The sequence below is a fragment of the Dermacentor albipictus genome, unplaced genomic scaffold, assembly GCF_038994185.2.
Source record: "Dermacentor albipictus isolate Rhodes 1998 colony unplaced genomic scaffold, USDA_Dalb.pri_finalv2 scaffold_40, whole genome shotgun sequence".
NCBI lineage: Eukaryota > Metazoa > Arthropoda > Arachnida > Ixodida > Ixodidae > Dermacentor > Dermacentor albipictus.
This window is the reverse complement of record NW_027225594.1, coordinates 358,023-378,916: the sequence shown is the minus strand read 5'-3', so window position 1 is coordinate 378,916 and position 20,894 is coordinate 358,023. Positions and strand designations below refer to the sequence as shown.

The 20,894-nt window shown below is 50.2% G+C and overlaps 1 protein-coding gene and 1 long non-coding RNA gene across 3 annotated transcripts in view; both read left to right on the top strand.

Moving 5' to 3' along the window:
* LOC139052854 (uncharacterized) overlaps positions 1–20,894 on the top strand; it is a 105,467-nt gene that overhangs the window by 36,456 nt on the left and 48,117 nt on the right. The window lies entirely within an intron of this gene.
* Positions 1,348–19,857, top strand: LOC139052856 (low-density lipoprotein receptor-related protein 1B-like). The gene is made up of 2 exons (XM_070530005.1): positions 1,348–3,350; positions 13,593–19,857. The coding sequence occupies exons 1-2, from the start codon at positions 1,557–1,559 to the stop codon at positions 18,693–18,695; spliced, it is 6,897 nt and encodes a 2,298-aa protein (XP_070386106.1). The 5' UTR covers positions 1,348–1,556; the 3' UTR covers positions 18,696–19,857.

Genomic DNA, 20,894 nt, shown 5'->3' with positions numbered 1-20,894 from the left:
CATCAGCTTCGCTGAGAAGATGGAATGTTCGACAAGTGAATTTTATTGTTCAGTGCAACAAAAAAAAGCCTATACATGACATCGACACATGTCGCACTTTCTTTATATCTGAACACATGAAGAATTTGTGCCTACAGTAAACTATGCGCAAAATACTTCCGTTTTCTTGGCTAACTTGACTGTCAGAAATGCATGACCTGAAGTTTTTTGGGGGTCATGAATGCGCTGCTGCCACATCGTGGACGAAGAAGGTCTATACAGATGTGCGCGTGGTGTAGTGCGGCGGGCGTGCCTGGTCTTGACGCTAGCAGAAAGTGGGCCGTGGCCCGGCCCGACGATAGACCTAGTTAGTACCCGGGCAAGGCCACAGTTCACAAATCAACTCTTTCGTAAGTGATCTTTGCCATCAGCCGGCCACCGTCTCTAATAATATGTCGCGCATCAGGACGGGCTGTATAATTTTTTCTTGCGAACAATAATTCTACCTTACGAAGCTGTTTGTTAAATCCGGCCCAGCTTAAAAGCTGGGCTCGCGGCGTCAGATCAGGACGCGTAAACGAAGGGAGAGGCAGCACGAGGTAGCGGGATCGAACACCGGCCGCGGCGGCCAGTATTCCCGGGTATTCACACACCCCGGGCATTCACACAGGTAGCACGGTGCCCCTGAGCAACAACCACAACTATCATGAAGCAGGATCATCGGAACACACCTCGGGTCCATTGTATTGTTTCTCCCCAGACGCTTAAGCTTTTTTCATCTCTTATATAGTCGACAGCGCCAGTTATTGGAACAATGGATTCTCCAATCCAATACGACTCAAATCACGGGGACTCTTCGATTTGGATTCGAGATTTCGAATATTCGAGCAACCCTATTGCATGGTTTCCAAATTTCGTTGCGCGGCTGCATAGAACATTCCTCGCATTCTCACCGCATTTATCTCCACAGTGTTTCTGCTCATCCATTTTGTAAAACCGGCTTCGCAACAATTCAAGCATGAAAATTGTATAACAAGAGTGTGCCTTCTTGCTCTCACTTTTGCAGATGCTCCAAGCAATAATACCTCATTATAGCCACATGCGCAAACACACGCGAGCCAGTCAACGATTTCCCTTTGCTTAAAATAAGCGTCAACAGTGCGGAGGCATGCTGGGGGCGGAAACATCCGCCGCGCTAATAGCTCCGTATCATTTTCTGCCAGGACCGCACAATTTCCTGCCGCGCTGCAAGCCTGATCACATCTCGTGTCCTTGGCCGTGGCTGTCTGAATTATTCTCGGCGGGGAAAAAAACAGACGAAGGAAAAAGTGCTGTGACTGCTACGCCAATCTTCCTTCAAACAGCCGCGGCTGCAATTAAGTTATCAAAGTAAAGAAAACACCGCGCTCTCTAAAGCGAGAAAGTTGGCTGAGGCCAGCGGCGTCAGTCGACGAGCTCTCCCTCCTAAAGTGGCTGCGAAGCCCCGCGTGACAGGTCGACTAGCGCAAGGGGCGCTTCAGCACAGCAACATAGTATTGGTCCGGTCGATATCTTCCTGTGAACGCAAAGGGGCCAGCATGGCCACCCCACCGCGCGGCATGCGTACATTGCGGCGGTCAGTGTTGGCTTCGGCGATCATCTTCGTCGCAGCACTGGAAACCGTAGCGCCTCTCTCGCTGACCAAAGTGGTGGACACAAGCTTCTCGTGCTCGGGCAAGCTGTTCAAGTGCGTTGCCGGAGGGGACTGCATCCCGGGACGGTGGCAGTGCGATGGAACGCGGGACTGCATGGACGGATCGGACGAGCAGGACTGCCACGCAAACAGGACGTGTCTCGAAGATCAATTCAAGTGCGGACAAGGTGGTCACTGCATCCCGGTCACCTTTCGTTGCGACGGTGTACGCGACTGCGAAGACGGATCCGACGAGGCCAACTGCACCTCGGCGGAGAACTGCAAACAGGCTGGCTTCGCTTGCAGGGATAGCGGAGAGTGCATACATGTGCTCAAGCGTTGCGACGGTAAGCGGGACTGCAAAGACGGCTCGGATGAAGAAAGCTGTACGTCCGCACGCGCTTGTTCGGAAACAGAATTTGCCTGCAAGGACAAAGGTCATTGCATATTGGCAACGTGGCGGTGCGACGGTGACACCGACTGCTCGGACCGCTCGGACGAAGAGAACTGTACGTCTGCACACACTTGTTCGGAAGCACAATTTGCCTGCAAGGGCAATGGCCATTGCATTTCGGCGACGTGGAGATGTGACGGTTACACCGACTGCTCAGACCACTCAGACGAAGAAAACTGTACGTCCGCGCGCACCTGTCCGGAAACAGAATTTGCCTGTAAGGACAGTAGTCGTTGCATATTGGCAGCGTGGCGGTGTGATGGTGACCCCGACTGTTCTGATGGTTCGGACGAGCATGTTGCCACGTGCAACGAAGGTTTCGTCTGCCCACCCAACAAATTTCTTTGCAAGTCTCTCGGTCAATTTGTGTGTGTTCGCAACGAGCGGAGGTGCAACGGCGATAATGACTGTGACGACGCCGTGGACGAGAAGAACTGCACCCGACCTCAAACGTGCTCAGAGAAAGAATTTACCTGCAACGACAGAGCACAGTGCATACCTGTTGCATTGCGCTGTGACGGTACACGCGACTGCGTAGACGGTTCAGACGAAAATTTTGTGGGCTGCCTAAGTAAGGCACCATGCCCGACGGACCAATTCGCTTGCAGACGCACGCAGGAGGGCTCGCTGACGTGCTTACCTAGGGCGTTGCTGTGCGACGGTCACACACAGTGCCCCGACGGCTCCGACGAAGTCGGCTGCGAGAACCGAATCTGCGAAGCCGGAGAGTTTCGTTGCACGACAGGGCGTTGCGTTCCCCAGCAGTGGGCCTGCGACGGCAAGGCCGACTGCCCGGATGGATTGGACGAGGACGAAAGATTATGCAACGCGTTCATGACGGCATGCACTCCGAACCAGCTGTCCTGCGCCTCGCATGACGACCGCGTTATCTGCGTCGACGAAGCGCAAAGGTGCGACGGACATGTGGACTGCGTCGACGGTAGCGACGAGAGGCTGAACTGCGCCAGGTTGGCCTTCCATTGTAGAGGGAGCCACTTGCGGTGCGACAACGGCAGGTGCATACCGAATCCCTGGAGGTGCGACGGTGAGGATGACTGCTTCGATGGAAGCGACGAGAAAGGCTGTGCCAGCACCGACGAGGAACGTTCCCAGAATTGCTCGGTTGACGAATTTTCGTGCTCCTCGGGTTCGGCGTGCATCCCGCTGAACTTGCGATGTGACGGCCGCCCCGACTGCCCCGATGAGTCCGACGAGCACGACTGCCCTTCAGAGATGTCCGATTTCGTGTGAGGCGACGGATGTTGCGTGGCTACAAGCTTGATGTGTTTTTGCGTGTACGTGTATGTGTGTACGTCGTTGTTCGTGTCCCAAATGCACATTGTCTTCAACAAATTTGTTAACGGAGTTGTGCTTACCGTATGTGTGACTCTGGCTATACCCGAAGATTAAGTGTTGTATGGTTTCTCGCGTCAGGTCTCGACTGCCAACTACGGGATCGGCCGTTTTTTGCACTCTCAGCTAGCTTTAAGTTTTCCGTTGCCCAGAAACGCGAAGCACTCCCGTTGCTAACTCTCAATGAATGAGCCTCAACAGCAGGACTCAATCGTTAGATTGTAGGGTACCTCTATGATTGTTTCTTGTTCAGCGAGTCCTGCAGGAATCGTAAATCTGTACAAGAAGTGTTTGACTAAAATAAAAAACAATGGCACAGATTGCGTCAAAATACGTTTAGCGCCCCTAATTACATATTTCATGTGGACTTGGAGCGGCCAGATTCTTTGTTCGGCTATAATATGCTTTTTTTTAAGTATAACACATTGGCATATAATAACACAAGGCACAAGGCATATAATGTTCCTTTTGACGCGCGTTAATAATTTTCGAATTGAATTTGGTTGTTCCTCTGCCGCAAATTGAAAATTTGTAAGCTTTCAGTAACGCAAACTTCCTCCAGTCTGCTGAGTTCGCGGCGGAAAGCTGCAAACGGTTCTGGTGGACTGCAGTTGAAATTCTACAACTTTCCCCAATTTCTGTTTCAAATACATATGTAGGGTTTTTGTCCTTACCAGAACAAAGCTCAAACCAGCAAATACCGAACCTCCGATTAGCCCAGTGAGACGTCACGAAGGTATTCTTGAAAACACTCCGCTTTATTTGCATTTCATGCTTCCGTGATTAATAGCCCATTGTCGAAATTAAGATCACAGGCAACATAATTTGTTAGATACATTGCAGACAGTCGGACTTGACAAGTCTTGATGGAAAGCCGTTGTTGGCGCTATTAAAAACTGGAAGAGCAATTTTAAGCGCTTTTTATTCTTGTTGGTCAGAAATGATATATATATATATATAAGTTCATGTGCCGTCATAGACGCAGCTCTCACTGCGCTAGCACCCAAACATGGCGGCCACGATGACGTCGTTGCATTGTATTATCACGCGCACGTTGCTTTGCTTATTGGCGGTGACTATTTTTCACCGGTTCATCATTGTTACCGCTTTGTCGTTCGACACAAGATGGGGGTCCAAGGTGCTGTCATGCTGTCACGTTTTCTTGATTGCGCTCTTTCTCGACGTGCTAGTACCTAAAGATGGCGGCCGTGATATGACGTCTGTGCAAACCTATCTATAGGCCTCGTGCGCTCGCATGGCGGCGCCAGTGCTGCCGAACGCGACAGCGCCACTGCGGCAAGGTCGAGTGGTCGAGCCACGGCCGCTCGGTGAGTGAGTGAGTGAGTGAGTGAGTGAGTGAGCGGTCGAGCCACGGCCGCTCGGTGAGTGAGTGAGTGAGTGAGTGAGTGAGTGAGTGAGTGAGTGAGTGAGTGAGTGAGTGAGTGAGTGAGTGAGTGAGTGAGTGAGTGAGTGAGTGAGTGAGTGAGTGAGTGAGTGAGTGAGTGAGTGAGTGAGTGAGTGAGTGAGTGAGTGAGTGAGTGAGTGAGTGAGTGAGTGAGTGAGTGAGTGAGTGAGTCTGGACTGCCAGGAAACAACTTTACTGAGCCGAGCTCGACATCTTCTTAGACGCCGTCGATGGGAGTGGTTTCCTCTTCACGGGACCCGTATGCTTCCCTAGCCGCCTGGTCCCTGGAGATCTGGACGAGCTGGTCTTCCAGGGCGGTGCTGCTTAGCAAGGTCTCCCAAACGTCCCACACGAAAGTATTCTCCGCTCGGCGAAACGCGCGCCCTGCCCATGGGACCTCGCGCCTCGACTATGGGACCTCCTTCTGTATACTAAATACTTGTAACGTGACCCAACTTCTAATAACAAATTCTGATTCTGCGATGCATCGACCGACCGCGGTAGAGCACGTTCCACGTGTTCCCCTTCCTCCAGCGCGTGTTGACCGTTGGTGTGCGCGGCGGCTGTCACCACTCGATAATAGACAGTTTTAGTTACACTTACGTAGAGGCTTCACGTACGCAAACGTGAAAAGCTTACGTACCTTACGTGCACGCCATCTGAAACGCTTTTAGCTACACGTACGCGACGCACGCCAAGAGGGACCCCGTAGCTCCATCTATCGGGAAATGTGAACACGGCGGTAGTCCATTCAATCCTGTCGCCGTGTTTCGATGCGAGCCGTCTGCGCGCGCGCGGCCCGCTATCGCTTGTTCGTGATCTTGCGGAACTCCCGCGCGAAGCTGTCTACGTACGCAAGAAACGCACGCAAAGAATTGAATCTCACGTACGTCCGTGAAACGCGCGCGCGCCCGCTACGTTCCACGCATGCGCACTGCTCACACGTAGAAGCTCTACGTACGCAAAGCCTCTACGTACGTGTAACTAAAACTGTCTAGTAATGCTATCGCGAAGCGCGAGCCCCCGCTTGTTGTTGTGCGTCTACGGAAGGACGCGCCGGGTTGGTTGACGAGTGTCAAGAGGGGGGAACTTTGGGCCAGTCGGTCCGACACGTTTAAAGAGGCAAAGGACCGCGACGTAAGACGCGACGTAAGACGAAGGAGTGGACAGGACGAGTGGGCAGGACCGCTCGTCCTGTCCACTCATTCGTCACGTCCCGTCTGAAGTCGCGGTTCTTTTCCTCTTTAAACATGTTGACGTGAATAAACGTCAAACGAGGCACTTTGGTTCGCGGTGCTGACTTGTGTGCCTCTAAATCACTGCGTCTCGGGGAAGAAATCAACGAGTGCTGTCGGTTTGTCAAAAAGAATATGTGGAGAGGGCCGGTACAACTAAAAAATTCAAGGTCATTGCATTCTGCGAAGGTGGGTGACCAACGGAGCTGTATATACGGTGATATATATGTTGATAAATATGTTGATTGAAAATAAAAGACACCTACCACATAAAATTTCGCTTCTTTTTTCGTAATTTTTGTTGTTTTATTAAATTGCATACTCGATGCATTTTTTGTATTTTTAACCTTCTTTTGTTTGCTTTTTTTATTTATTATTTGGTCATCAAGGTGACTGCCCTTTTTATGACCGCTATGATATACGACCAGTGGCTCTGTGGCGACACTCGAAAGCTTCTCGGTGAATGTGAGGTCTATACACGACCGATGACTCGTCACAGGCGCGCTGATGTTTGTGTAATTCTGAATGCCGAACCTTTCCAAGAGAAACGCCACGAACCACTTTCCTGCTGGCCGAGACACGTCTATGTTGAGATCACCCGCAATTACGATGGGAGCGGAGTCGATAGGGGTGATTTAACCCAAGGTCACACATGCTTGACGTTTGCGGCACGATCTTCGTCCGTATTACGTGCAGCCCAACCTCGCCGCCCACATTCCCGCTTCTGTTCGCGATGGTGCTTTTCGTATAGGCGCGCTGTATTTCCGCAGTTCTCACCCCACGCGGCCTACCCATTGCACGGGTGGATTGGAACTGAGATGAGGTTACGTGGTTTGCCTATATAACCCGTGAGGTCAAACCGCAATCAATACTAAACAGAGTCTATTCCGGTTTAATGTTTTTATTATAATATTGTTTATCACAATACGTTTTGACACTTCTCGCGATTTAACACAGCTGGTGCATCCCTGGCGACAGGCTTTTATGGCCGTTTTTGTCACCGGGATAGGCCGGTAGTGAGCTCTGGGGTGGCCGCCATCTTTTTAGCCTGCGCACACGAACCTCTAGAACCTAGCGTATGACAGCTCCGCTGTAAAAATCGTTAATTACGACGTGCGCTTAGCCGTGAAAGCGCTGTTTTCTTGCAGAGCACTCTGGTTGTTATTTCTTTTTATTTATTTATAGAATACTGTCAATCCCCCATGGGGATTTTTACATGGGTGAGCAACAAGTCACATCAATGAACACTACTAAAACATTCTGTAGAAAAGGAGCACATAATGATTGGAGACTATTCAAGAATAGCAGTGGTACATGCATGCATAATAATACACACAACGAAGCCAATGTACATCAACCAGCAGGAAAACTAGAAAAAAGAATGCAGTGTAGAAGGCCTCATTGAAATACAAAATCCATAGAACAAAAAGTGTAGGCAAGTTCTTTCCTATCACAAACTGAATCCGGATGGATTGCATGGCCAAAGCAATTCAGTCACTTATATTGACAACTTTTAGGCAGATACAGAATGCTCAATTAAATCCATAAATTTTGCTAGTGTTGGCTGCCGTTTTGCGACTACATCCAGTGTATTCCATCCACGAATTGAACGTGAGAAGAAAGAATGCATGCTTACAAACAGGCTTCCCAGAAGACTTCCGGTTAAGCCCTCTGGAACACCGCAAGTTACATCACCATCATTATCAGCCTGGTTACGCCCACTGCAGGGCAAAGGCCTCTCCCATACTTCTCCAACTACCCCGGTCATGTACTAATTCTGGCTATGTTGTCCCTGCAAACTTCTTAATCTCATCCGCCCACCTAACTTTCTGCCGCCCCCTGCTACACTTCCCTCCCCTTGGAATCCAGTCCGTAACCCTAAATGACGATCGGTTATCTTCCCTCCTCATTACATGTCCGGCCCATGCCCATTTCTTTTTCTTGATTTCAACTAAGATGTCATTTACCCGCGTTTGTTGCCTCACCCAATCTGCTCTTTTCTTATCCCTTAACGTTACACCGATCATTCTTCTTTCCATAGCTCGTTGCGTCGTCCTCAATTTCAGCAGAACCCTTTTCGTAAGCCTCCAGGTTTCTGCCCCATATGTGAGTACTGGTAACACACAGCAGTTATACACTTTCCTTTTGAGGGATAGTGGCAACCTGCTGTTCATGATTTGAGAATGCCTGCCAAACGCACCCCAGCCCATTCTTATTCTTCTGGTTATTTCAGTCTCATGATCCGGATCCGCGGTCACTACCTGCCCTAAGTAGGTGTATTCCATTACCACTTCCAGTGCCTCGTTACCTATCGTAAACTGCTGTTCTCTTCCGAGACTGTTAAACATCACTTTAGTTTTCTGCAGATTATTTTTAGACCCACCCTTCTGCTTTGCCTCTCCAGGTCAGTGAGCATGCAGTGCACTTGGTCGTCTGAGTTACTATGCAAGGCAATATCATCAGCGAATCTCAAGTTACTAAGGTATTCTCCATTAACTCTTATCCCCAAGTCTTCCTAATCCAGGTCTCTGAATACCACCTGTAAATAGGCTGTGAATAGCATTGCAGAGATCGTATTTCCCTGCTTGACGCCTTTCTTTATTTGGATTTTGTTGCTTTCTTTATGGAGGACTACGGTGGCTGTGGAGCCGCTATAGATATCTTTCACTATTTTTACATACGGCTCTTCTACACCCTGATTCCGTAATGTCTTCATGACTGCTGAGGTTTCTACTGAATCAAACGCTTTCTCGTAATCAATGAAAGCTATATACAAGGGTTGGTTATATTCCGTACATTTCTCTATCACCTGATTGATAGAGTGAATATGGTTTATTATTGAGTTGCCTTTACGGAATCCTTCCTGGTCCTTTGGTTGACAGAAGTCTAAGGTGTTGCTGATTCTGTTTGCAATTACCTTAGAAATACTTTGTAGGAAATGGACAGTATTTGATTGGTCTATAATTTTTCAAGTCTTTGGCGTCCCCTTTCTTATGGATTAGGATTATGTTAGCGTTCTTCCAAGATTTCGGTACGCTCGAGGTCATGAGGCATTGCGGATACAGGGTGGCCAGTTTTTCTAGAACAATCTGCTGTTACCTGTTCGTCCCCAGCTGCCTTACCTCTTTGCACGCAAGTTACACTAGACTATAAATTAACAGAGCCCTCCAGCTGGCATCAGCTTCGCTGAGAAGATGGAATGTTCTACAAGTGAATTTTATTGTTCAGTGCAACAAAAAAGCCCATACATGAGATCGACACATGTCGCACTTTCTTTATATCTGAACACATCAAGAATTTGTGCCTACAGTAAACTATGCGCAAAATACTTCCGTTTTCTTGGCTAACTTGACTGTCAGAAATGCATGACCTGAAGTTTTTTGGAGTCATGAATGCGCTGCTGCCACAGCGGGGACGAAGAAGGTCTATACAGATGTGCGCATGGTGTAGTGTGGCGGCCGTGCCTGGTCTTGGCGCTAGCAGAAAGTGGGCCGTGGCCCGGCCCGACGATAGACCTAGTACCCGGGCTAGGCCACAGTTCACAAATCATCTCTTTCGTAAGTTATCTTTCCCATCAGCCGGCCGTCGTCTCTAATAATATGTCGGGCATCAGGATCGGCTGTATAATTTTTTCTTGCGAACAATAATTCTACCTTACGAAGCTTTTCGGGAAGACTGGCCCAGCTTAAAAGCTGGGCTCGCAGCGTCAGATCAGGATGCGTAAACGAAGTGAGAGGCAGCACGAGGTAGCGGGATCGAACACCGGCCGCGGCGGTCAGTATTCCCGGGCATTCACACACCCCGGGCATTCACACAGGTAACACACTGACAGTGACAGTGACCAGAACTTTATTGGATTGTCCTGAGGAACTTGATTGGGGGGAACCGAAGGCTCCCCGATCAAGTTGGTGGCTCCGCCCACGACGGGACAGGGAGGTGGTGACTCTCCGCGACGTCGCGGGCCCTCTGGACGGCCTGTAGTTGGCTTGGGAAATCCGAGCTCCTCAGCAAGGCGTCCCACTTGGACTTGTTATGAAAGTCGGAGCCCGCGTTGTACGGGCACAGCCAGAGCATGTGGTCGAAGGAGCAGCACGCATGACCGCATTTGGAGCACGATTGAGGAAAGTTTGGGTCTATCCAACTAAGCGCTCTCGGAGTGAGGTACGATCTCGTCTGTAAAAGCCTGAAAGTAACAGCCTGAGCCCTGTTTAGTTTCGGACTGGGGGGAGGGAATTTTCTCCTGCTGTGTCTGTAATGTGACGTAATTTCGTGAAAGGTTGTAAGTTTATCTTTGAAGGGGCAATCCTGCGGGAGAACCGGACCGCTAGCTCTGGCGCGGTTCGTGAATTCACGCGCCAGGCAGTTGGCCCGCTCGTTAGGGTTGCAACCCGCTCGGTTAGTTGCATCGTCCATGTGGGCCGGGAACCATGCTATGGTGATATGACCTGCAGTTTCTTCTCGCGTATTAATACGAAACCATCTGTTAACGATGTCGGCTGCGTGTTTACAAACTAGAGCGAAAGAGAAAGCCCTTACCGCCGTGCGCGAGTCGGAGAAAATGGACGCCGGGCCTTTTGCGGCTTGAAGAGCCAAAGCTATTGCGGTTTCCTCCGCCTCGTTCACGTGTTTGGCGTAGATTGATGCGGCGCTGATAAGTGTTCCGCGCGCGTCAACGACCGTGATTGCAAACTTGTCTTCGCTGCCATATTTGGCGGCGTCTACGAAGAATGCATCTGCCCCGTAAGGATCTATTCGTTGAAGGATGGCTCTAGCCCGCGCTCTTCTGCGACCTTCGTTATATATTAGGTGGATGTTCCTCGGCACGGGCTCAACCTTTATACCTTCACGGGCTAATTTAGACAGGGGGTGTCGGTTTAGCGGTGCCTGTATAGGGAGTTGACCAGCTTCGTCAAGAATTTTGATTCCCGGCTTAGTTGACGAAAGCCTGGAGATCTGTGCAATAAACTGTGCTTCAATTAATTCGTCTGTGGTATTGTGGATTCCGAGTTCAAGTAATTTTAATGTGCTAGCGGATTGTGGAATACCGAGTAATCTTTTGACGCCGGACCTGATGAGTGTGTCGAGTTTGTTCTTTTCAATTTTGCTCCACTTGATGTACGGTGCCGTGTAAGTAATGTGACTGATGAAGAAAGCTTGGAAGACCCTGAGTAGGTTGTCCTCCTTGAGTCCCCGCCTTTTGCTTGCGATTCTAGTTATGAGTCTTAGTATATTTTTCGCCTGCGCGCTCAGCTTGTTTAGAGCTTCTGCATTGCAGCCTTTGGCGTTGATTAGAAGTCCTAAAATTTTGATGGAGTTCACCCTCGGAATGGGGTGCCCTTCTCGTGTTGTAATTTCGACTGGCAGCGTTTTCAGAGGCTCGAGGTTCCTAACGCCCTGCCTCCACTGTCTGTAGAGGAGGAGTTCAGATTTGGTCGGTGACAGCTTGAGACCCGTGCATGTAAGAAATTCTTCCGTTACATCTATGGCCGCCTGGAGAGATTGCTCTAGATCGGCCAAAGATCGCCCCGGGGACCAGATTGTAATATCGTCTGCATAGATTGAGTGGCCTATTTTTGGGAGTGCGGCCAGCCTTTCAGAGAGTTTATGCATGGCGATATTAAATAGTAGCGGGGATAGGACCGAGCCCTGAGGGGTTCCGCAGTTGCCCAGTTCGTACGGACCGCCCGAGATCGTGCCCAGTCGAAGGAACGCTTTCCTTTCCGATAGGAACGAGAGAGTGAAATTAAAGAATTTCCGCCCTAGGTTGAGATGGGAAATTTCGTTCAAGATGTGTTCATGAGCCACCTTGTCAAAGGCCTTAGCGAGGTCGAGTGCAATGATACCTCGTACGTCCCGCGTCTCGTTATCGAATATAGATCTTTTCAGGAGGAGCATTGCGTCCTGTGTGGAGAGTCCCTTTCTAAAACCTATTAGATTATGCCTAAATAGTTCGTGGTTTTCGACGTGTTCGACGATTCGATTGTGTACTGCATGTTCTGTCACTTTGCAAATGCACGATGTTAGAGAGATGGGACGCAGGTTATTTATGTGCGGAGGTTTCCCCGGTTTGGGGATGAGCACCACTTTGGCGGTGCGCCATTCCGAAGGGACCTGCCCCGAGCTCCACACCTCGTTTATTTCTGCCGCTAGGATTTCGATGGCCTTGTCGTCCAGGTTCCGGAGGAGCTTGTTGGTGACCCCGTCGGGACCCGGGGCCGATCTTCCATTTAGGTTGAAGAGTACGTCTCTGATTTCTGGAACCGTAAAAGGTTCGTCTAATTCTGGCCTGTCTAGCCCCGTGTAAGCCGCTCTCGCGCTTATGCCTTGCGAGTCTCCTTCCTTGACGGGTAGGCAAGTTCGCGCCAGGTCGTCGACAATTACATCGTTTGTGAGGCCCGAGCTGACCTGCTTATGTATGAGCCTATCGACGGTGAGATTTAGCGCATTCCCGGACTGTTTATCGTTTAGGAGGCTTTTAAGCAGATTCCACTTACTGCCTCTTCTCATGCGACCGTCCGTTTCGTTGCACGTTTCGTTCCACTGTTGCAGGGCCAGTTGCTTGGAATAGCACTCTATTTCCTTGTTTAGTGACGTTAGTTTTGCTCGTAGTCGGCGATTTAATTTCTGTATTTTCCACCTCTCTCCAAGAGCGTGTTTAGCCTCCAGGAGATGCGCTAACCGAGAGTCCATTTTGGGGACTTCAAGTTTTGTGCTGATTTCTTTGGTCGCGTTTTTGACCGCCTGTTTAAGATTGGTAATTAGTTCTTTGAAGGATTCACTTGAGGGGGCGGTTTCGGCTCGAATTTTTCGGAAAAGATCCCAATCGACGTATTCGTATTTGACCGGAGGTTTGGGTTTGACCTGCACCGCGATTGCACGCGACCCTGAGCAACAACCACAGCTATGTTGAAGCAGGATCATCGGAACACACCTTGGGTACATTGTATTGTTTCTCCCCAGATGCTTAAGCTTTTTTCATCGCTTTTGTAGTCGACAGCGACAGTTATTGGAACAATGGATTCTCCAATCCAATACGACTCAAATCACGGGGACTATTCGATTCGGATTCAAGATTTCGAATATTCGAGCAACCCTATTGCATGGTTTCCAAGTTTCCTGGTGCGGCTGCATAGAACATTCCTCGCATTCTCACCGCATTTATCTCCACAGTGTTCCAGCTCATCCATTTTGTAAAACCGGCTTCGCAACAATTCAAGCATGAAGTGGTCACCCATCCCTCATGTAATACCCCACGTTGGGGCCTTTGAGGTAATAATAAATAAAAAATCTAAAAAATTGTATAAAAAGAGTCTGCCTTCTTGCTCTCACTTTTGCAGATGCTCCAAGCACCAATACCTCATTATAGCCACACGCGCAAACACACGCGAGCCAGTCAACGATTTCCCTTTGTTTAAAATAAGCGTCAACAGTGCGGAGGCATGCTGGGGGCGGCAACATCCGCCGCGCTGATAGCTCCGTATCATTTTCTGCCAGGACCGTACAATTTCCTGCCGCGCTGCAAGTCTGATCACATCTCGTGTCCTTGGCCGTGGCTGTCTGAATTATTCTCGGCGGGGAAAAAAAACAGACGAAGGAAAACGTGCTGCGTCTGCTACGCCAAGCTTCCTTCAAACAGCGTCGGCTGCGAGTTATCAAAGTAAAGAAAACACCGCGCTCTCTGACGCGAGAAAGTTGGTTGAGGCCAGCGGCGTCAATCGACGAGCTCTCCCTCCTAAAGCGGCTGCGAAGCTCCGTGCGACAGGTCGACTAGCGCAAGGGACGCTTCAGCACAGCAACATAGTATTGGTCCGGTCAGTATCTTCCTGTGAACGCAAAGGGGCCAGCATGGCCACCCCACCGGGCGGCAAGCCTACATTGCGGCGGTCAGTGTTGGCTTCGGCGTTCATCTTCGTCGCAGCACTGGAAACCGTAGCGTCTCTTTCGGTGACCAAATTGGTGGACACAAGCTCCTCGTGCTCGGACAAGCAGTTCAAGTGCGTCGCCGGAGGGAGCTGCATCCCGGGATGGTGGCAGTGCGACGGAACGTGGGACTGCAGAGACGGATCGGACGAGCAGGACTGCCACGCCAACAGGACCTGTCTCGAAGATCAATTCAAGTGCGGACAAGGCGCTCACTGCATCCCGGTCACCTTTCGTTGCGACGGTGAACGCGACTGCGAAGACGGATCCGACGAGGCCAACTGCACCTCAGCGGAGAACTGCAAACAGGCTGGCTTCGCTTGCAGGGATAGCGGAGAGTGCATACCTGTGCTCAAGCGTTGCGACGGTAAGCGGGACTGCGGAGACGGCTCGGACGAAGAAAGCTGTACGTCTGCACGCGCTTGTTCGGAAACAGAATTCGCCTGCAAGGACAAAGGTCATTGCATATTGGCAACGTGGCGGTGCGACGGTGACACCGACTGCTCGGACCGCTCAGACGAAGAGAACTGTACGTCTGCACACACTTGTTCGGAAACAGAATTTGCCTGCAAGGACAACGGTCATTGCATATTGGCAACGTGGCGATGCGATGGTGACCACGACTGCTCCGACCACTCGGACGAAGACAACTGTACGTCTGTACACAATTGTTCGGAAACAGAATTTGCCTGTAAGGACAATGGTCATTGCATATTGGCAAAGTGGCGGTGTGACGGTGACCCCGACTGCGCGGACCACTCGGACGAAGAGAACTGTACGTCTACACGCACTTGTTCGGTAACAGAATTTGCCTGTAAGGACAATGGTCATTGCATTTCGGCGACGTGGCGATGTGATGGTGAACCTGACTGCTTGGACCACTCGGACGAAGAGAACTGTACGTCTGTACACAATTGTTCGGAAACAGAATTTGCCTGCAAGGACAATGGTCATTGCATATTGGCGAAGTGGCGGTGTGACGGTGACCCCGACTGCTCGGACCGCTCGGATGAAGAGAACTGTACGTTTCCACACACTTGCTTACCAAAGCAGTTCGCGTGCAAGGACAATGGTCGATGTATACGGACCAATTGGAGGTGCGACGGTGAACGCGACTGCTTCGATGGCTCGGACGAAGAGGACTGTAAGTCTGCACGCTCTTGTTCGGAAACAGAGTTTGCCTGTCAGGGCAACGGTCATTGCATACTGTTAAAGTGGCGATGCGATGGTGACCCCGACTGCTCGGACCACTCGGATGAAGAGAACTGTACGTCTGCACGCACTTGTTCGGAGACAGAATTTGCCTGCAAGGACAACGGTCATTGCATCTTGGCAACGTGGCGGTGTGACGGTGACCCCGACTGCTCGGACCACTCGGACGAAGAGAACTGTACGTCTGCACGCACTTGTTCGGAAACAGAATTTGCTTGCAAGGACAATGGTCATTGCATATTGGCAACGTGCCGGTGTGACGGTGACCCCGACTGCTCGGACCACTCGGACGAAGAGAACTGTACGTCTGTACACAATTGTTCGGAAACAGAATTTGCCTGTAAGGACAATGGTCATTGCATATTGGCAAAGTGGCGGTGTGACGGTGACCCCGACTGCTCGGACCACTCGGACGAAGAGAACTGTACGTCTGCACGCACTTGTTCGGAAACAGAATTTGCCTGCAAGGACAACGGTCATTGCATCTTGGCAACGTGGCGGTGTGACGGTGACCCCGACTGCTCGGACCACTCGGACGAAGAGAACTGTACGTCTGCACGCCCTTGTTCGGAAGCACAATTTGCCTGCAAGGACAATGGTCATTGCATATTGGCAACGTGGCGGTGTGACGGTGACACCGACTGCTCGGACCACTCGGACGAAGAGAACTGTACGTCTGCACGCACTTGTTCGGAAACAGAATTTGCCTGCAAGGACAATGGTCATTGCATCTTGGCAACGTGGCTGTGTGACGGTGACCCCGACTGCTCGGACCACTCGGACGAAGAGAACTGTACGTCTGCACGCCCTTGTTCGGAAACAGAATTTGCCTGCAAGGACAATGGTCATTGCATCTTGGCAACGTGGCGGTGTGACGGTGACCCCGACTGCTCGGACCACTCGGACGAAGAGAACTGTACGTCTGCACGCACTTGTTCGAAAACAGAATTTGCCTGCAAGGACAACGGTCATTGCATATCGGCGACATGGCGGTGTGATGGTGACCCCGACTGCTCGGACCGCTCGGACGAAGAGAACTGTACGTCTGCACACAATTGTTCGGAAACAGAATTTGCCTGCAAGGACAACGGTCATTGCATATCCGTGACGTGGCGATGTGACGGTGACCCCGACTGCTCGGACCGCTCGGATGAAGAGAACTGTACGTCTGCACGCACTTGTTCGGAAACAGAATTTGCCTGCAAGGACAATGGTCATTGCATCTTGGCAACGTGGCGGTGTGACGGTGACCCCGACTGCTCGGACCGCTCGGACGAAGAGAACTGTACGTCTGCACACAATTGTTCGGAAACAGAATTTGCCTGCAAGGACAACGGTCATTGCATATCCGTGACGTGGCGATGTGACGGTGACCCCGACTGCTCGGACCACTCGGACGAAGAGAACTGTACGTCTGCACCCACTTGTTCGGAAACAGAATTTGCCTGCAAGGACAACGGTCATTGCATATCGGCGACATGGCGGTGTGATGGTGACCCCGACTGCTCGGACCGCTCGGACGAAGAGAACTGTACGTCTGCACACAATTGTTCGGAAACAGAATTTGCCTGCAAGGACAACGGTCATTGCATATCCGTGACGTGGCGATGTGACGGTGACCCCGACTGCTCGGACCGCTCGGATGAAGAGAACTGTACGTCTGCACGCACTTGTTCGGAAACAGAATTTGCCTGCAAGGACAACGGTCATTGCATATCGGCGACATGGCGGTGTGATGGTGACCCCGACTGCTCGGACCGCTCGGACGAAGAGAACTGTACGTCTGCACACAATTGTTCGGAAACAGAATTTGCCTGCAAGGACAACGGTCATTGCATATCCGTGACGTGGCGATGTGACGGTGACCCCGACTGCTCGGACCACTCGGACGAAGAGAACTGTACGTCTGCACGCACTTGTTCGGAAACAGAATTTGCCTGCAAAGACAACGGTCATTGCATATCGGCGACATGGCGGTGTGATGGTGACCCCGACTGCTCGGACCGCTCGGACGAAGAGAACTGTACGTCTGCACACAATTGTTCGGAAACAGAATTTGCCTGCAAGGACAACGGTCATTGCATATCCGTGACGTGGCGATGTGACGGTGACCCCGACTGCTCGGACCGCTCGGATGAAGAGAACTGTACGTCTCCACACACTTGCTTACCAAAGCAGTTCGCGTGCAAGGACAATGGTCGATGTATATGGACCAATTGGAGGTGCGACGGTGAACGCGACTGCTTCGATGGCTCGGACGAAGAGGACTGTAAGTCGGCACCCTCTTGTTCGGAAACAGAGTTTGCCTGTACGGGCAACGGTCATTGCATACTGTTAAAGTGGCGATGCGATGGTGACCCTGACTGCTCGGACCACTCTGACGAAGCGAACTGTACGTCTGCACACACTTGTTCAGAAATGGAATTTGCTTGCAAGGACAATGGAGATTGCATTTTGGCGACATGGAGATGTGACGGTGACCCCGACTGTTCTGATGGTTCGGATGAGCATGTTACCACGTGCAACGAAGGTTTCGTCTGCCCACCTAACAAATTTCTTTGCAAGTCTCTCGGTCAATTTGTGTGTGTTCCCACCGAGCGGAGGTGCAACGGCGATATTGACTGTGACGACGCCGTAGACGAGAAGAACTGCACCCGACCTCAAACGTGCTCAGAGAAAGAGTTTACCTGCACCGACAGAGCACAGTGCATACCTGTAGCATTGCGCTGTGACGGTACACGCGACTGCGTAGACGGTTCAGACGAAAATTTTGTGGGCTGCCTAAGTAAGGCACCATGCCCGACGGACCAATTCGCTTGCAGACGCACGCAGGAGGGCTCGCTGACGTGCTTACCTAGGGCGTTGCTGTGCGACGGTCACACACAGTGCCCCGACGGCTCCGACGAAGTCGGCTGCGAGAACCGAATCTGCGAAGCCGGAGAGTTTCGATGCACGACAGGGCGTTGCGTTCCCCAGCAGTGGGCCTGCGACGGTAAGGCCGACTGCCCGGATGGATTGGACGAGGACGTAAGATTATGCAACGCGTTCATGACAGCATGCACTCCGAACCAGCTGTCCTGCGTCTCGCACGACGACCGCGTTATCTGCGTCGACGAAGAGCAAAGGTGCGACGGACATGTGCACTGCGTCGACGCTAGCGACGAGAGGCTGAACTGCGCCAGGTTGGCCTTCCATTGTAGAGGAAGCCACTTCCGGTGCGATAACGGCAGGTGCGTACCGAAGCCCTGGAAGTGCGACGGTGAGGATGACTGCTTCGATGGAAGCGACGAGAAAGGCTGTGCCAGCACCGACGAGGAACGTTCCCAGAATTGCTCGGTCGACGAATTTTCGTGCTCATCGGGTTCGGCGTGCATCCCGCTGAACTTGCGTTGTGACCGCCGGCCCGACTGCCCCGATGAGTCCGACGAGCATGACTGCCATTCAGAAGTGTCCAATTTCGTGTGAGGCGACGGATGTTGCATGGCTACAAGCTTGATGTGTTTTTTTGTGTGTGCGTGTGTGTGTGTGTGCGTCGTTGTTTGTGTCGCAAATGAACATTGTCTTCAACGAATGTGTTAACGGAGTTGTGCTTACCATCTGTGTGACTCTGGCTACCCAAAGATTAAGTGTTGTCTGGTTCCTCGCGGTCAGGTCTCGACTGCCATCTAGGTGATCGGCCGTTCTTTGTACTTTCAGCTAGCTTTAAATTTTCAGTTGCCCAGAAACGCCAAGCACTCCCGCTGCTAACTCTCAAAGTATGAGCCCCAACAGCAGGACGCAGTCGTTAGATTGTAGGATACCTCTATGATTGTTTCTGGTTCAGCGAGTCCTGCAGGAATCGTAAAACTGTACAGGAAGTGTTTGACTAAAAGAAAAAATAACGCCACAGGTTACGTCAAAATACGTTTAGCGCCCCTAATTACATACTTCATGTAGACTTGGAGCACCAGATCCTTTGTTCGGCTATAATATATTTTTTTAAATATAACACATTGCATAGCTCTAAGATTATACATCTGTGCCACAGCTTCAGAGCGCGCTGCCTAAGGCATATAATGTTCCTTTTGACGCGCGTTAATAATTTTCGAATTCAATTTGGGTATTCCTCAGCCGCAAACTGAAAATTTGTAAGCTTTCAGTAACGTAAACTTCCTCCGGTCAGCTGAGTTCGCGGCGAAAAAGTGCAACCGGTTCTGGTGGACTGCAGTTGAAAGTTCCACAGCGTTCCTCACTTTCTGTTTCAAACACAGATATAGCGCTTTTGTCCTTACCAGAACAAAGCTCAAACCAGCAAATGTCGAACCTCTGATAAGCCCAGTGAGATGTCACGAAGGTATTCTTGAAAACACTCCGTTTTATTTGCATTTCACGCTTCCGCGATTAATAGCCCATAGTCGAAATTAAGATCGCAGGCAGCACAATTTGTTGGATACATTGCAAACAGTCGGACTTGACAAGTCTTGATGGAAAGCCGTTGTTGGCGCTATTAAAAACTGGAAGCGCAATTTTAAGCGCTTTTTATTCTTGCGTGTCAGAAATGTTTTTTAAAGCTTTCGTTCCATGTTTGCTATGTTAAATTGCAATGTAAAGCTTTACTGCGTCTAATAAATCACCTACTTCAATGGTCCCCTTTCTATACTGCATTTACGGCATCCTAACAAGTAAGCCGACACACTAAGCTTTGTCTAAAGGAAAATGCGCTTTCTAGTTGTAGTGCCAATGAATCCTAAACGTTGCTTGCTTCTTCAACACGTAGAAAAAAATAACAATACGTATGCATACATGACGATGGCCAAAGACCTCTACGCTTTCAGCAAACGTGTCCAGCCTTCTATCGGCAGATTCCCTGCAGTACGTAGGGACCCCCCAAGTGCAAATGTTTTCGGAGCACAGCATCTCTGAAAAAATGAGGTATCCTCACGTTCAAAGCAGTGGTCATCGAATCAAAACGTGCTGTGTGTACATCCCCGCATGATCACCACATTGTTCATATAAACTTCCGGCTGTTTGATTGATTCATTGATTTATTATCTTTATTGACAAGCAAAGAAAATGTCACACAAGGTACAGAAGACTTGTTTCGACCCATGGCTGTAAGTATTGGGTCCAATTATGACACGCACTCGCATACACACAGCGTTCTGCGGCTTGTCAACACAAAATGCGCACAACAAATGCACAATGTAAACAAAACGACATTGAAAACTAGGTTATTGTCAGCAAATCAGCTAGATGTGGACGCTACCTTGAACGAGAGTGTTCATTTTGAAACGGCAATTTCGTCACAGACGTAGTTAAATTACGTGCAAATGTAACATCATCGGGTATTGTGTACCAAATGGGAAGCAAATTCTATTAACCGCTGCTCATATTCGTTTCTAGCAACTAGCAGGTTAAAACGATTGTTAGTTGCAGCCCCTGTGCTACGTGTAGGCAGTTCAAATGCGCTCAATGATATGATTCGTCATTTCATAACACGATGGGAAAAACAACGAATAAAACTGTTTTCCTAGATAACCAGAAATCAAATAAGAATAAACAAAGAAACATACATTCGCCCCCCTCTAAAACACAGGGCGCGTTTAAACCACAGTGCTAGTGTACAACCTTATAAGACACGCCTTGATGGTTTTCAATACTCGTTCTTTCCTTCATGTATTATTA

Excerpts from the sequence above, each read along its gene's own strand:
- LOC139052856 (XM_070530005.1), top strand. The coding sequence starts at position 1,557 with ATGGCCACCCCACCGCGCGGCATGCGTACATTGCGGCGGTCAGTGTTG. Across the intron at positions 3,351-13,592 it reads CTTCAGAGATGTCCGATTTC|GACCGTACAATTTCCTGCCG; the intron begins GTGTGAGGCGAC and ends ATTTTCTGCCAG.